The sequence below is a fragment of the Ailuropoda melanoleuca genome, chromosome 14 (assembly GCF_002007445.2).
Source record: "Ailuropoda melanoleuca isolate Jingjing chromosome 14, ASM200744v2, whole genome shotgun sequence".
Classification (NCBI taxonomy): domain Eukaryota; kingdom Metazoa; phylum Chordata; class Mammalia; order Carnivora; family Ursidae; genus Ailuropoda; species Ailuropoda melanoleuca.
The window spans coordinates 20,497,348-20,510,143 of NC_048231.1; the positions used below are offsets into that span (position 1 = coordinate 20,497,348).

At 39.1% G+C, this 12,796-nt stretch overlaps 1 protein-coding gene across 9 annotated transcripts in view; it reads right to left on the reverse strand.

The window, feature by feature from the left end:
• Positions 1-7,721: 7,721 nt before the first annotated feature.
• The window catches only part of CEP128 (centrosomal protein 128), a 396,639-nt gene continuing 391,564 nt past the window's right edge, over positions 7,722-12,796 (reverse strand). For all 9 annotated transcript variants that reach the window (XM_034642093.1, XM_034642096.1, XM_034642091.1 and 6 more), the window contains one exon: positions 7,722-12,003. In XM_034642093.1, coding sequence (XP_034497984.1) covers positions 11,876-12,003 — 128 coding nt within the window. In that variant the 3' untranslated portion in view covers positions 7,722-11,875. The remainder of the gene's footprint in view (positions 12,004-12,796) is intronic.

Consider the following 12,796-nt stretch of genomic DNA (forward strand, 5'->3'; position numbering starts at 1 on the left):
GGAGCTTCTATTTTTAAAACCTGAAATTCTGGTTCTGCTGTATCTTGTCAAATGAAAACAAAATTTAAATACTCTCTGGGGGTGGGGGAACAGCCTTTTAAAAAGAAGGTGTTGTTTATCTTCATGCAGAGAGGAATTAAAAGGATTTTTAACTTTTTTTTTGGTTAGATTGCATTCATTCGACAAATATTTAGAGTACCAAATAACAGTAATAGCAGGAATCCTACTCTCCTTGCATATTTCATAGCACTCTTTACAGAGCTGGGTTTTTGATAGTCATTGATGGGTGGTGCTTATTCCTATGTTCAGTCTATTAGGTGGCTTCAGGACAACAGTCAGTGGTTATGTCAGCTACTACTGATGTCCTTCTGTGAAGGTAGAAGGAGATGACTCTTGACTATTCCACTGTTTGTGTTGTTCAGAACTTTGCAGGATGATATGCACTTTCTTAGTTATGTCATTATCAGTAACGTGAAGTCCAAAGGCTTACAATTTCTTTCAATGTGCATGCACCAGAAATTTATTAATAGCACTATTTCTAATCAGGCTGCCAAGCATGAGGCAGTATGATGTTACATATACTAAAAAAAAAAACAACAAAAAACAAAAAACCAACCAACCAAATACTGTACCATCTAGCTATATCAGTACAAACCCACATCAGAGAGCCTAGGAAGCTTTTTTTTTTTTTTTTAAAGATTTTATTTATTTGAGAGGGAGGGGGAGAGCACAAGGAGGGGGAGGGGCTGAGGGAGATGGAGAAGCAGACTCCCCACTGAGCAGAGATTCCCAACTCGGGGCTTGATCCCAGGACCCAGAGATCATGACCTGAGCTGAAGGCAGATGCTTAACCAACTGAGCCACCAGGGGCCCCAGAAATATTGCATTATTATAAACATAACAGAACAGCCAAAGATGCTAGATATTGGGAATCTCAAACTTTTTAACCTAAACTTCAAAATGTGCCAAATATCATTTTGGTAGAAAGGGTTGCACTGGCAATGTGGAAAGGAAGGAAGTACTAAAGTAAAGGTAAAGACAAAGAAGGATGGAAGTACACAATTCTAAGTGATTTTTATAGCAGATGCTTAGCCCAAGTCAGCAAATAAATTGCCAACTGACAAGAAACTGGCATACGAACTAAGCAAGTTTTTCAGGCCAAACATCCAGAAATAAAGGAATGCTGATGGGACTAAATAGGCAGGGAAACCACAATAAGCCACAAGTCAGCTGGATATTGTAGGACCTATAAGGCCCAGCAAAGATTTACTTGCCATATTGAATAGGGGGGGAAGCCCCACTTCCCGAAGACAATATTGAAAAGTCAACAATGATGGAGCAACTGATGTTCCTGCATCATGTGGGTCTATTTCCATAAAGTTCTATGTTGTAAAATCAATTTGGGATTTAAGGGACCAACATCACAATCTAAGGGATTTTGTTCCATATAAACCATCTGGTGGAAAAGTCCTGGTGAACTATGTGGTGATGACAGGAATCTCTATAAAAATCCATGAATATGATGGCCAACACCTACTCAGTTCTCAACAACACACTTATACAAACACAAGAGAGATGGTGCACGCACTGATAACGCAGATACTTTACTGATACCCATTATGGGAAATCAGCACATTTCATGCTCCGTAAATTAGTCACTAATATTGGTGGCATACAGATGTTATCTGATCAGTGTGGTTTTCATGCCATTTAAAGCACTGAAGGCATAGTTGAAACCCTTAGGCAGAAATTCCAAGAACAACACTGTGATTTGAATTTTCATGAATACAATCAGGGAGCTGGTCTGTTAAGTGCTGAAAGACACTGCAAATCTGGCTATCAAGATGTTAATAAACACCTTTTGCTTATTGTAGAGAAAGATGATGGAGAGTGTAGGGTGGTTAGCTCGGTTAGTGAATATGTTTTGAACACTTACACTCTGCTAGCTCCTGTGTTAGGCAAAACACAGTGCCTTTTTTTCAAAGAGCTTACTGTCTAGTAAAGCATCTTGCAATTTAGAAATATAATTATATTGATAGCATCTATACATACTACATATGTAGTATGTATAGCTTTCAAAGATTCTGATTCTGGATCCATATTGATTTAAAGAATCAAGATGTTCAATCTACGATGATATCAAAATAACAAAAAACTAAATCTTGGTTCCAATCACACGTATTTTTTGGGGGGGATGCTAGACAGACCTTTGCCTAATAATTAGAAAAATGAACTGCCAATATTAAAGTGGTGATTTTCTTTGGTCTGACCTTCCCAGATCCTACCTGGATTCCAAACATGTCCAAATGGCTCTTCCCGCAAGTTATGGGTAACTTGGGAATTCATTCTCCTGATGCTACCAGCAAAAGGTCAGTAATTATTCTGTTGGTAAAAAACAATGTTACTTTTGTAAAATTGATCAAACATTTGTATAAAGCTGTGGTGTTGAGATCAGTATCAAAATAAGGATGGATTTCATTCAGGTAGTTACCACTTTGATGCGCTTCAGTTACGGTAATATCAGGAAAGTTGCTAAGTTTCAAATGTGTTGATTGCCCATGTGGAAGGACAGAACAAGATTCCTTTTGCTTCCATGCTTTCAATCTGTATCTTGGGGTCGGGGGTCCGGGGGGCGCTTAGAGACCCTGGAAGATGTTAACTTACTCTCCTGTATGTGCCTATTTTGTTTCCAGTTCACTTGTAATCACTCTCTGAGAAGAGCAATAAACACCAAATATTTAAGGGTAATGAAAATTTAGGCGGAATACCTACTTGTATAAACACAGCATGGGAAAGTTTTTCTCTAGCTGCTCTGTGGTACCAGTGTCTGCGACTGTACATCCCATGAGAAATATAGAGTCCCAAAGGATAAAATTAAGGGTAGAGAACATCTGACCTCAATCATGGGCGTCAGGACAAGAAATGCATAACACATGGTCACGACTCAAAAGCAGTGACCTCAAGGTTACTGCAGACAGAGGATGGCAGCTGTTCAGTTGGACATCTGGATCTCAGTGGCTCCAGAACTGGATTGTTCTCACATGAGATCTGTCTATGAGAAGCTCAGCTCATCTTCGGTAACGGTTTTGAGAATCTGATCTAATCTTCGTGTAGCGCCCAACAAATGGTAATTTTTACGTATACACCGGATCCTTGTTTCTGGAAAGTGAAGGTTGCCCAAAAGCAAAATATTAAAACAAGAATGATCACTGTGGGGTTGTATGGCTCTGTCCAAACTGATCCTTCACCTTTAGTCCTTACACTCCAAAGAGATCAAGGATAATGCAGGGTCTTGGCTGTCTTCCTGTATTATTTGATATCATCTAAATACATATAACTTTTTACCTACTTTTTAAAAGTTCAATTTTATTCCCTTTTCTGAGAAGAGCAATAAATTGCAAACTGTTGATAGGTAAAGAAAGTTCAGCATATGCAAGTCTGGGTTAGTATGTAGGTTTAGTTGTCATCAATTTCAAATGGTGTATTATACAACTATTATAATTGGTAAGTAGGAATTATGAAGTATTTGTCTATTTAAACATAAACATCCAGCTAATCAAATTTATCAGTGTGCCAAGTAAAGGAATTATATTTTAATTCTTAAAAATTACAAGGTTAAGACTGGTAATACATAGAGAAGACTTTTGGATAGACATTTGAATTAACGGAAATAATTTCTTGGGTGGAAGGCCACCAGTGTGAAGTAACTTATGAATGTAAGTATGTTGTTGGCATAGTTCCTATTCAACAATGAAAAACGTTTCTAAAGCAGATCACAAAAGGTGTAATAAACTGCATTTGTATACTTATGAAGGCTTTCTTGTTTTTGTTTTTAAATTATTTATATCACTGGTTGGTACAAATCCCAAACCATAAAATAACTGAGATTATTTTAAACACAGTTTAAATGGTTAAGCTCTTTGCTCAATTTACTTGATATTGCTATTTATGTAAGAATTGTACATTTTAATTGCTGTAATTAGCTGGGGCAGGGGCTTAGCAAAGACTCTGAATGGGGTCTACCACATTCCTGTAGTTGCTCAATAAATAAGCACCCTTCCAGAAAAAATACACTTTCTTTAATGTATGAGTGTAATATTTAAATCAATTGTTCAGAAATTGAGAGAAGTTCTTGAAAAGATTTAAGATACTTTAGAATTGGAGAATTCTGTATAGATATCAATTTAATCCATTCCTAAACAAATGAGAAGAGGAAGCAACGTAATTTCAAACAAATATTTCAAATTATCAGTCACATATAATGGGGGGAGAGGTACAACATGTAAGATAAAAGGCCAAGACAAATTATATATGGCCATTAATCACCAGTCTTCCCAGGACAAAGAGATGGAATGATGCAATAAATCCCCGATCGCAGTTGGAGACAGTGAGGAAAGCTGGATGAGACTTGACTGTTCAGGGGTTATCAAACCAAAATCCTTTTTAAGCTGACAATGTCAGAGTCTGGAGATGTTACTCTGAAACACAGCGTGGATGACTGCGAGCTCTGGTACAGACAGAACAACACGAAACTGCATGTGAAATGATAACACAGAACCAATGTCCCAAATCAGGCTGCTTCTGAGCACAAGGGAGGAAGGAGAAACAGGATCAGAACTCAGCCCTAAAGCAGTTCACACCGTTTGGATAATCAAATACCTGTTCTACACTTCAAGCCAGAGAGAGGTGTACACCGATAGGTCCTGATTTACTTGGATGCCTCTGTGATGATCCTGATAAATGGGCAAAGAGTTCTGGTTAATAAAAGTCAGTCAGGCAGAGCGGGTGGGGAAGTAACCTCGAGTGGTAAATCAAGCATCTTTGGAAGCTGCTTTAAGTCCTCCACCTGGGGGACCCAGAGGACTGGAGTCATAGCTTGGACGCCTGGGAGAATACATAATACTGGAAACCAAATTTTAAAAGGGTACCCTTGTGCATCACGTGGAAAAGAAACCACATTCTCGTTTTGTTTGGGGATAGGAACTAAAGGTCAAAGGCAGCTATAATCAAATTAACCTTTAAGGCATGGCTCTTGGACTTGAGCATTCATCAGAATCCCCTGGAAGACTTGTTACAACACACTGCTGGTCCTGCCCCCAGAGTTTCTGAATCACTAGGTCGGGGGGGTGACCTGAGAATCTGAAGTTAACCAGCTCTCAGGTGCTGCTGACACTGCTGGATTGGGAACCACATTTTGAGAACCGGGAGTTTAAGGAATATCGGACAAAAGGATATGTATCTTACAGAAAACTATGATTTGTTCTCAATGGAACCTAATCAGTAAGTTTACATGCAGTTAAAATTAAAAAATGAGCAATGACCACCACTGTTAATTTGCAACAGTCAAACTAACCTCACAAAAGCCTTCTCCAATGGAAAAAATGGGAAACTCTTTCCACGGTACACATTGGCTTTATTGGCTGTGGTCTTAGTCAAAGCACAGAATGAACCTTGGCCAGCAGCATGAGGTCTCTCAAGCTCGCAGCTGTTGGGAGGAGGCTGTGCTGCCAGTGACTCTGGGCAGGAAGTGCCTCGTTAGAACTGATGCATCTATTTTATTCAGCTCAGAATAAAATAATAATAATAATAATAATAATAATAATAATAATAATAATAAAAAGGCAAAACTTCCTAGGCTTCTCCAAACTTCTTCTAAACTGCCCAGCCTCCCCAAAGCCACCATATCAGATGGCTTTACTGCCATGTCTGCCTGACTTCTGGTAACTGACAGCTTGAGGTTCAGAATGATGGGAAGTTTTCAAAATGCTAAGCCATAAATCAAGCCTGAATCTTCACTCACGATGGGCTTAATGATAGCATAAATAACATGGAAATCCAAAATGACAGACAAGCACAGGGCACTCAGACTGAAAAATATCTGAGAGGAAGCCACTCTCCACCCAGACCCAAACTGCCAGGAAGCAGTCCACAGAGAACATTAAAGACGTGTGCAACTTGCATCAGAAAGAGGACTTAATGGTGAGCAAGTTCACGGCACTTCTCGCCATGCCGCTCTCCAGGACCCTGCATCAGATAAAGGACGCAGTGCTACCGCAGTTTTTTTCTTTCAAGTAAACAGTTTAAAATGTGTGTTGTTGAAGGCAACTCAGCTTCCTCTGTGCTCATATCATTTTACAGAACTCCTGCCATCCTTCATTCCCTTCTCCAGCTAAGTGCTCAGCAATAACGGACAAACAAAATCTAAACTAACATTACCACTACCCCAGGGATAACACTGAATACGAGTTATGCAGTATGATCTGATAATAGCCGGCTTCAAGAGCTTGGGGAAAAAAACCCACAGCCACCACCTTGTATAGGGGATATATTAGAAACTCAGAGTTTAAATCCTATGTGCAACGTGACACGCATTTTGGGAACTGCTCTTTTGGCTTTCAGGTAAAAAGGTGACATAAATAGGTTCTCCTGATAGATGAAGTATGTTTAAATACTGCTCTAAAAAACGCTGTGACTCATCACACAGGGTGAAGAGAAACAATCTTGTTTTACCAAAAGGAGGATCTCACCCCTGGTGAACAGACCAGCCTACGTCACTAGAAAAAAAAAATCAATTAGTTACTAATCTCACTAACTCTTTACGGTTGCCATTTATTCTGATGTCTTGAAACCCAGGCACACACAAGCTAGCAAGCATGACTCTAGCCCACAGGCTGGCCCAAGGAAAGGATATAAAGCTGCTTCCAAAGATCCTTGAGGAAATGACTATGAATCCCAGAGAAAGAAGTGAGAGAGAGAGAGTCACTTGGAGGAAATATTTCCAATTGAACTAGAGTATTTCAAGAACAAAGGGAGATGCACTATCTCGAAGTACAGATTTTCACCTCGTTGGCCAAGTGTTTTAAAAGCCATTTGATCTCCCAGTGGCTTCAAAAATACACCTGACTCTAAATTGAAAAATGTGTAAGAAAAACAAAAACAAAAGGAAACTGTAATTTGATAGAACACCTGATACTATAACATTTATATTGTCCTTTTTTAAAAAAAACTTTTAAGAAAATATTAAATCAGGGGCGCCTGGGTGGCACAGCGGTTAAGCGTCTGCCTTCAGCTCAGGGCGTGATCCCGGTGTTATGGGATCGAGCCCCACATCAGGCTCTTCCGCTACGAGCCTGCTTCTTCCTCTCCCACTCCCCCTGCTTGTGTTCCCTCTCTCGCTGGCTGTCTCTATCTCTGTCGAATAAATAAATAAAAATCTTTAAAAAAAAAAAAGAAAATATTAAATCAGAATAAAAGGAGACCATCAATTATTGACTAATGAGCATATAATATAATCCTCCTTTCCCTCAAAATAAGATCTTTTCTTACTTTTAAATTATAACATCTGAACTGTTGGTAGTTTAATATCCACTAATTTTGTTTAAAAAAAAATATTGCTTCAAGCCAGTATTCTGATCTTTTATTTCCCATCAAGTACACAGCTAAGATGACAAAGGGCTCCAACATTTAAGGGTAAATTGTAACTTTTTAAAAAAATTTAAATAATGCCAGTCAAAATGCTTTTCTAAAGAATAACGTATGAGAGGATGTCAAGTCGTGGGGATCTATGGAGTGATGACAGAAGACAGTCTGGGCACGAATGTCTGGCATCTGCCAGTTTGAGAAAGACAGAGCATTCATTCTGGAATGGCAACTGTGTGACTGCAATGCCTTAAAACATAGCAAGTTATTGTTAGAATTACAGGCAATGAGTGTGGTATGGCTTTTTTTTTTTTTCATGTTCCTGCCTCTGTGCTCACTGTACAAGACTCTACCTCTTGAAAGGTGGAGGTCGTCGGATTATATATTGTTTTGACTATCCTCCTGAAAGGGAACTAACATGTGGCTATGTTTAGAAATCCAGTATTTTCCTGCAGAGAGCGAGGCAACAAGTTCTCATCTACCACTGTCACATGGCTTTGTACCATGTCAGAGTCAAGCTGTGTTACAGAAGATACCCAGCCACAGAAATATTCCTAGGCTTTCAGCCATGAGCGAAGACACTTGCCATTTAAATCCTTTTGCAATTGGCTGGCCCCGAAATACATGCAGGTGCTACAAACTTCTGACAGCCTGCCCCCTCATTGTAGGTCACGGTGATTAGACTTCAAAGGTCAATGGTTGGGGCTGATCTGGTGGAACGCTACGAGGGACCTGAATGGGGTTTGGATTTAGGGAGGATGGGGGCCTAGGTGTGGATAAAGCAGGAGAGGCTAAACTGGGGGCAGATGAGGTTAGAACTTGAAGTTCTGCTTGGTCTCACCAGAGCAGAGAAACTGGTTTACTTTGTTACTAATCAAAAGCAAGGGAGACATCTCTGAAATTTGTTTGGGGGCTTGGAATCTGAAGTTCCGGTTCTAGATGTAAGCATTTCTCCTAGCCTTAAATTAGATGTGTCGTGTTTTGTACGGAAATGGAACTAAATGGAATCTTTCATGGTTTGAATTTCTTTTCTCAAATAGGGATAAGCTGATGTTTTTATTGCTAAACATTTGAGAACTTAAAAGTTGAAAGATGTAACTATTTTTATATCATACTTTGGTGCATGAAATGCCTTTATATACAAACTTTCCCAAATTTACTTTCCAGCTTACGGTTCATGGTTTAGTTTTGATCCAAGAAAACCAGATGCCTTCGTGAGGGCAGCTCCTCATTTGAAGGCCATGAAAATCACAAATTTTCTTTCTTTCTTCTTAAAATTAAATTGAGAGGAAATACTGGGATAGTTTGAGGAGAGGGGGGTAAGAATCTAAGAAAGGGAATAATTTACTCAATGATCATTCTTATTCTTGGCTATTATATGATATGGAGTTGGGTTTATAGTACAAATCCTGAGACGAACAATTTGAGATTCCTAAGTCCTTCTTAAAAAAGGATTTGCTAAGTAAGTATACCGTCTAGTTATATGCAAAAATTTGGTCCCATTTAAAAAATATTTGCTCTTTAACTATAAGATTCAATATAGATTAAAGAAAATATAATAATTACTGTGACTCTAAATACACCTTACATACCATTGACCAGAGCCTCAAAATGGAAATTGCATTTACCTTAGCTGAAGGGACAAAAATGAAAAAAAAAATAGGCTTGTTTTCTTGGGTAAGTAGGTAGGCACTTTCCTTTAAATCCAAATGCCTTATGTGTACTGTTTTATTAAGCTATAGATTTTATCTCCTTTATTAGTAAAAATATGTAAACTGTAACAATAAGAAAAGCTGGTGATTCTGGGAAACTGGATGCATAAGATGTTATATAACCAGCTGGTTTCCAAACTTTAAATCAGACACTAGTCAAGGAAATAATAATAATGTTAGCCAATGGGAAAAATATCCAGCCAGATTTCTCCCAGCTGTGTTTCTCCCCTCTGTGGCCTTCAGTAACTTCAATGGAAGTTCAGTGTGTTTAGGGAGAAAGATGGCCAGAAGAATCAAAATTATTAAACCAAAAAGGTCAATCTTCAAATTAAGTCTTGGACCAGGCTTACTGCAAGAATAAGGTTAATCCCTTCCAACGTCCCAGTACTATAAGCAATATGGCCGATCGGCCACAACTCAAATGGGGCTGATATCACGAGTTATCCTGCCAAAGGAGTGAGTGAAGGAAAAACAGTTGCTGGCTTTGAAATGTACAAATCAAGCTATTAGTGTTTCCTTAGCATTCCTTTTGATTTCCAACTCGAGCTTAGGGTGACTGCAAGAGATAGGAAAAATCCTCAGAAAAGACAGGTCCTTGGATTTAATTCCATATAAACAGAGGGCCAAGGAATTTTGACAAAATTGTTGCTCACAAAAAGTTGACTTTGCCTTTGAAGTTCTTGTGTGTTCCGTATTTAAAGTCAGACACATTCATTCATCCAACAGTAGCACAGGGACTTCAATAATATGATATAATAGCTTTATTTCTTTCGGATTAAAAAAGGCCTTTCATAAGATTCTTCTCTATTCTGTTATAAAATCATCAGCTAATATGTTTTCAAGGATTTGCCAGGTAAATAATCTGTGTTACCTTCAACTTTCAGGTCTAACTGGCCTGATGTAATTTTTTTTTTTTTTAATGGCCACAGATGTGTGAAAGGTGGTTTAAATCGGTTCCTACTGAAAAGAATGGACTGCATGGAGTTCCTACTGACACATTAAGGGAAAAGCTATTTAACTATTATCTGTAGGATTGAAATAAAACGTGTTAATATTCTCCCTTATTTTCTCCCTAGCTAGTCATTTAGATCCAAGGAGATAAAATATTATAGTGTTGGTCAAACATCAATGAAAATACTGACATAATTTCTCAATACCCCCATATTCCTCCGGCGTGATGTAGGTTCTGAGAAGTACCGTGACTGTGAGCTGCTCCTTCAAAAACTGGCTACTCCCCCTGTGCTCGTTAGCACATTAACGGTTTGAAGTCCTGAGGTTAGACAAAACCAAGCCAAACCTGTTTAATGTTGTCTCCTGCAGAATTTCTCCAGCTAGCCTGAACACATCACTCCTCTTTCACAGACTCCCTAATGCCAAACAAAGTGCGGGTCATGCACAGCTGGTTTTATGTCTCCGTTTTCCTTCTTAGCACCATGACTGGCCCCTTGTAGGAACTCAGTAAAAGATTTCAGTAATGGATAAATGATAAAATGCATGGCTCTCCTCTCAGAGGTTATGTAGATAGTATTATGTAATTTTTTGAGATAAAAGATCTCTGTCTTCTGCAGGAACCCCTGGCACTCAAGTTCAGAGACAGAGAGTGCCATTTCTCCCGGACATTCAAGGATAGTAAGTTAGTAAAAACACACGGTGGTGGCAAAAGGAGCATCTTCACAACATATGAGAAATCTAACAAGCAAGTATACTTTAACAAACACAGAAGGTCATTGGGAAGGTATTGCTTTATTGCCCTTGTCCTTCTGAAGAACATTTCATCACGGCCCAGTGGCATTCAGTTCGTGGATGTTTTACTCTTAGTTAGCATTTAATAGAAATCTTTCTCCACTGGTAGATTAGCGTGTAAAGAGCACAAGTTCTTAAAAACACTTTGATGCTGAGAGAGGCTGAGATGCTGAAAGTACACAGCGCCAGATTATCAGAGAACTCTTGCGTGGCAGATCTCATGACACAGGAGTTTGGCAACTGCGCGTTTGGTCAGAGTAAACTGAAAGACAGTCCAGAATATGACTGAAGTGATCGCAGTGAGATATTTGGCCACAAAAAGATAAATAAATAAATTGTGCTATGAATTCTTTACAGTGTTCTACAATTCAGGTATCACTTGTAAATTCTTTACTGCTATTAAAAATGGATGATCGGAAATAAAATTTTAGGATACTGCATGTAGTAACAGACTGGTGAGATGATGGATGTAACAATCCTGAGCGTTTACAAAGCGGACTGTCTAATATTATATATGCATATCTCCGTGACATGTTATAACATGTGAGAATTTATTAGGGAGAAAGCATTTTTAAAAAATCAATTGTATATAAACACTCCCTGAATCTAAAGTGCTGGCAATGTCTGCCTCATGGGCAACTCATTTCCCTCCTTTTTAGCCAGTCCTTTGTAAAAAAAAAAAATCCCAATTATAAATCCAAATTTTGGTTGGAACAATTGACTGACCACACCTGAAGAATGAAAACGTAAAGTGAAAAGTATATCTCTTTCTCTGCTGGTTTAAGTCGCCAGTAAGTCAGCTGTGTGTCATTCGTGAGCTGATATTACTTGGATTGATTTAACTTCTATCATTCCCAGTGACCAAATATATTGTTCTTTCAGTCAGTGTTCGGCAATGCTCAAGAGCAGAAACTGGGGATTTGTCTGCTGGGTAATCCGGGCCAAACTGCAACAGGGACAGATATGCTGTCCTTTGTAAAACCCTCCGGTAAAGCAACGAATTACATTTTGCCTTTTTTGCTTTCATATTCCTCCTTCTTAGATGGTGGGCTTGTTCCATCCATTGGTGAACTTGCGGCATCTTCCTTGATTGAAGGTGAATCTGGAGTAACTGTTCTTTTGGTAAATGCTGGCAAGGTGAGAGAAAAGACAAAAATAAACCTAGATGAATAGAACCCTGGGGTGATGAAATTGTAAGTAATCACTGTGTCTGACCTAGTTTCCTGTAAACTTTACATGGACTAACAGACCTTCAAGGTAGGAATAAACGTCCTACGTTTACTGTATTTTGGAAAACATCTATTCATAGGATTTAATTTGGGAGGGATTTGAAGAGTATCTCAGAGCAGAAGATGTGTGCTTGGTCAATATACAATGATATAAACCACACACACAATCCTGGAGGGAGAAATCTTCAGGGCCTTCTTTGTTAGACAAACTGAGACTAGATCCGGAATCTAGTTTTACTGTCTCTCTACACACACTTACCTCTCTTCTGAGCTCCACGTGGGCCTGTCCAACTACCTATGGGAAATCTGCCTGCCTCATTTCTAACCTCTGCTGCTTACCCATTTCTTACTTTCTCCATCTTACAAAGTGACACACTCATCCCCCCCCAGCCCTGGTTTCTCAATCTTTGGTTCCCTCCTTCCTTTGTCCCGTCTGCTCTACCCATCCCATTCAAGAGTAAATTCTGAAGATTTTACCTCCCAGATTAACCCCAGGCCTCCAGCTCCACACATCTCCATTTCTATCACCTCAGCTCAAGCCACCATTTTCTCTTCCCATTTTCACTGTCCCCCTTCTCCATGCCACAACCAGAAATATCTTTCCAAAATGTAGATCCCATTATGTCACTCTCCCACATAACCCCTCCCTCCAAATCTTCCAGTGGCCTTCCTGGAAACTCAGAATAAAATCCA